At 42.1% G+C, this 2855-nt stretch overlaps 1 protein-coding gene across 1 annotated transcript; it reads right to left on the bottom strand.

Annotated features, from left to right (window-relative positions):
* Nucleotides 1–728: 728 nt before the first annotated feature.
* On the bottom strand, nucleotides 729–1716 carry LOC120909553 (olfactory receptor 6M1-like). The gene has a single exon (XM_040321352.1). It carries the CDS (start codon nucleotides 1714–1716, stop codon nucleotides 787–789), a length of 930 nt encoding a protein of 309 aa, XP_040177286.1. The 3' UTR covers nucleotides 729–786.
* Nucleotides 1717–2855: the final 1139 nt, after the last annotated feature.

Here is a 2855-nt window from a genome sequence, read left to right as displayed (position 1 = left end):
CTATTACACTTTCATGCCTGTAATTGGCACTAATATCCAATCCACTGAACCGATAATCACAATTCACACAGCATGCTTAGTAAACTAGTAAAGGGATTGACCTGCTTAGCAGCTGTGGTATTTCTTAGCAATGTGTTAATGTGCCTGTGTGGCTGTGAGATTTTTTTAATCAAGCAGTGATTAGAGGAAGGCATCCAAATCCTGCTCTTGAGGATTTTGTACATGAGATAAATAAAGCAAAGGTTTTCACGAAATAAGAATTTTAATAGGGCTATCGTTCGGCTGAGTTAACCCCAGCTGCTAGAGTCATAAACGACTAATGTTTCGAATAATCGAGGCCCCTGAGCATTACTAGAGTGCTTAAGGCTCGATTCACACTAATGCGTTTTTTGATGCATTTTGCATAAAGGCAGGGAATTATTTTTAACATGGCTTCCTATGGAGCACGTCCACATTAATGCATTTTTTTGCCTCTGCGTTTTTGGACTTTTTTTGCCGCAAAATGCACCATTTTGCATGTAATAGACTTCAATGGACCTGCATCCAAAACACAAGTACAGCATTTTTACCATGATTTTTCTGCAATTTTTTTTACACTGTATATAGCTGGTTGCTAAGAAGAGGGTTGGAAGCCACATCCTTAACAACCGATGAGCCATCCGCTGACAGCAGAATGTAAAAAAATAAATAAATGACCGGCTAAAAAAACAGCGTGGGGTCCCCCCCAGGTCATTGGGTCTACTATGGATTCAGAGGGGAGCTACACCACGCCAACATTTCTATATTTTACAGTTTCTTTAGAATGGCAGATTTTGTTAGGTTCTCTCTCAATATCTCTCTTACTCTTTGGTTCCTCAATGTGTATATGTAAGGATTAAGAAGTGGAACAACCACAGTGGTTAGTATTGCCACCTTTTTATTATAATCAGAGGACTGGCCTTGAGCTGGCCTTACATATGTGAAAATGCAACTTCCATAAGCCAGCAACACCACCAGGGCATGGGAGGAACATGTGGAGAAAGCCTTTTGTCTTCCCTGAGTTGAGTGAATCTTTAAAATTGCTTTCAGTATCTTTCCATAGGATACAAACACAATGAGTAAAGAGGATAGCAACATAATAGAAGATGTGATGACTTCCTGCAGCTGGATAGCATCAGTATTAACACAAGCATTCATGAGCAGAGGCATGACATCACAGAAGAAATGATTCAACACACTGGAGCAATATGATAATCGCATCATTCCAGTGGCCGAGGTTACTATGGAGAAAAAAGCTCCCATCCATATGCCAAACATAAGCCTTACACATAGCTGTTGGTGCATGATAATAGAGTAACGCAAGGGGTGGCATATAGCTACATAGCGGTCGAAAGACATAACAGCCAAGAGAAGGAAATTGCTTACTCCCACTAAGAAGAATAAAAAGGACTGGGCAAGGCAAGCCACCAATGAGATGGTTTTTCCACCAGGCAGCAAACTTTGCAGCATTTTAGGGACAGTGATATTGATAAAACAAATATCCAGAAAGGACAGGTTACTTAAAAAGAAATACATGGGGCTGCGTAGACGCTGATCAGAGAAGACCAAAGCGAGGATCAGAAGATTCCCTGCCAATGTGCAGAAGTAGATAAATAGAATTATATAAAAAAAGTAAATTTCTGCTCGGTGGGAGGAAAACATAAAACCCAACAAGATAAATTCTGTCACCAGAGTCATATTTCTTTTGTCCGATAAAAGAAACTCAGTTTTAGAAAGGCCTTGTAATGCATAAATGGGCAGCATGATCAGCTGAATGATGGGGTAGTCCTGCAGTGAAGAAGAAAAGGATCCAATTTGAAATTTTTTACTTTCTCTGAAATCAAACATAGATAGAGCTTGTTTAAAAAAAGATTACAAAAATAAAGGGTATGCTTTGCAGTCTTTGTAGCTAACAACCTGCTAGCATGCTGACAAATTATAAATAGAAATGTATCAGTAGCAGAAATACTTTTTAGCTGCACCAATTCTATAAGAGTTCTTCGTTATATATCCTGGGTTTTATAGACAATGCATGCAAAGCCACAGAGCTTAGGAAGGCCATACATGATTCATTTTTTTTCATTCTACCAGCAGGTTAAATGAAAAAAAAAAAAACTGATTCCCTCTTCCACACATTTGATGTGGATGGGGGAATCACTCCCACTGAGCTATTGTATTATGTCAGCGGGGAGCCTTCCCTGCTATAGCCAGCCACCCTGAACATTGGGGAAAAAACAGATAGTCTGGTTGTACAAAAGTCAATAGATCAACTTCTAGCCCATACATGGATGAAAATTTAGCCAGGAACAGAAGGGATTTTCAATCCATGTATAGTCGCTTTAGTGTCTTGTCATTCACTGAGTAAAGTCCTACTCTTCTCCTCCTCACAGCATCTCTACAAAGGGCATGCTTATCCTCCAAATCATGTAAAACCCAGCTTGTATTTCATCCAGGGGCAGATCTGGGTTGGCAACGAGGCAATTCCCCCCCCCAGAAATTTGGGACAGGCAGGCGGGTGGGTCAATCAGCGGGGCCGATGGGGGAGCCGGCGGATCAGTTAGTGTGCAGGCCAGTCAGCAGGTGAGCCGGTGGGTGGTGGAGCAGACAGATGGCATAATCTCTCACCGCCCGCTCTGCATTACCGCTCTCCTGCCCTCACTGTGCAGCCGCGGGCAGCAGAGAGATTACATCATCTCTCTGCTGCCTGCCTTCACGCTGGGACACAGCAAGTGAGAATCTGTACCGTTTAGCTGTAGCAGGCTTGTGGCACAGCAAGTGACAATCTGCATCTGGTGGCAAGGCAGTGTTGCCAACCTACCAGATTGAAATTTACTGAC

The sequence above is a fragment of the Rana temporaria genome, chromosome 1, assembly GCF_905171775.1.
Source record: "Rana temporaria chromosome 1, aRanTem1.1, whole genome shotgun sequence".
Lineage (NCBI taxonomy): Eukaryota > Metazoa > Chordata > Amphibia > Anura > Ranidae > Rana > Rana temporaria.
This window is presented reverse-complemented; position numbering and strand designations above follow the sequence as displayed.

What these genes read in the sequence shown, in the direction of transcription:
- LOC120909553 (XM_040321352.1), bottom strand. Translation starts at nt 1,716, where the DNA reads ATGACTCTGGTGACAGAATTTATCTTGTTGGGTTTTATGTTTTCCTCC.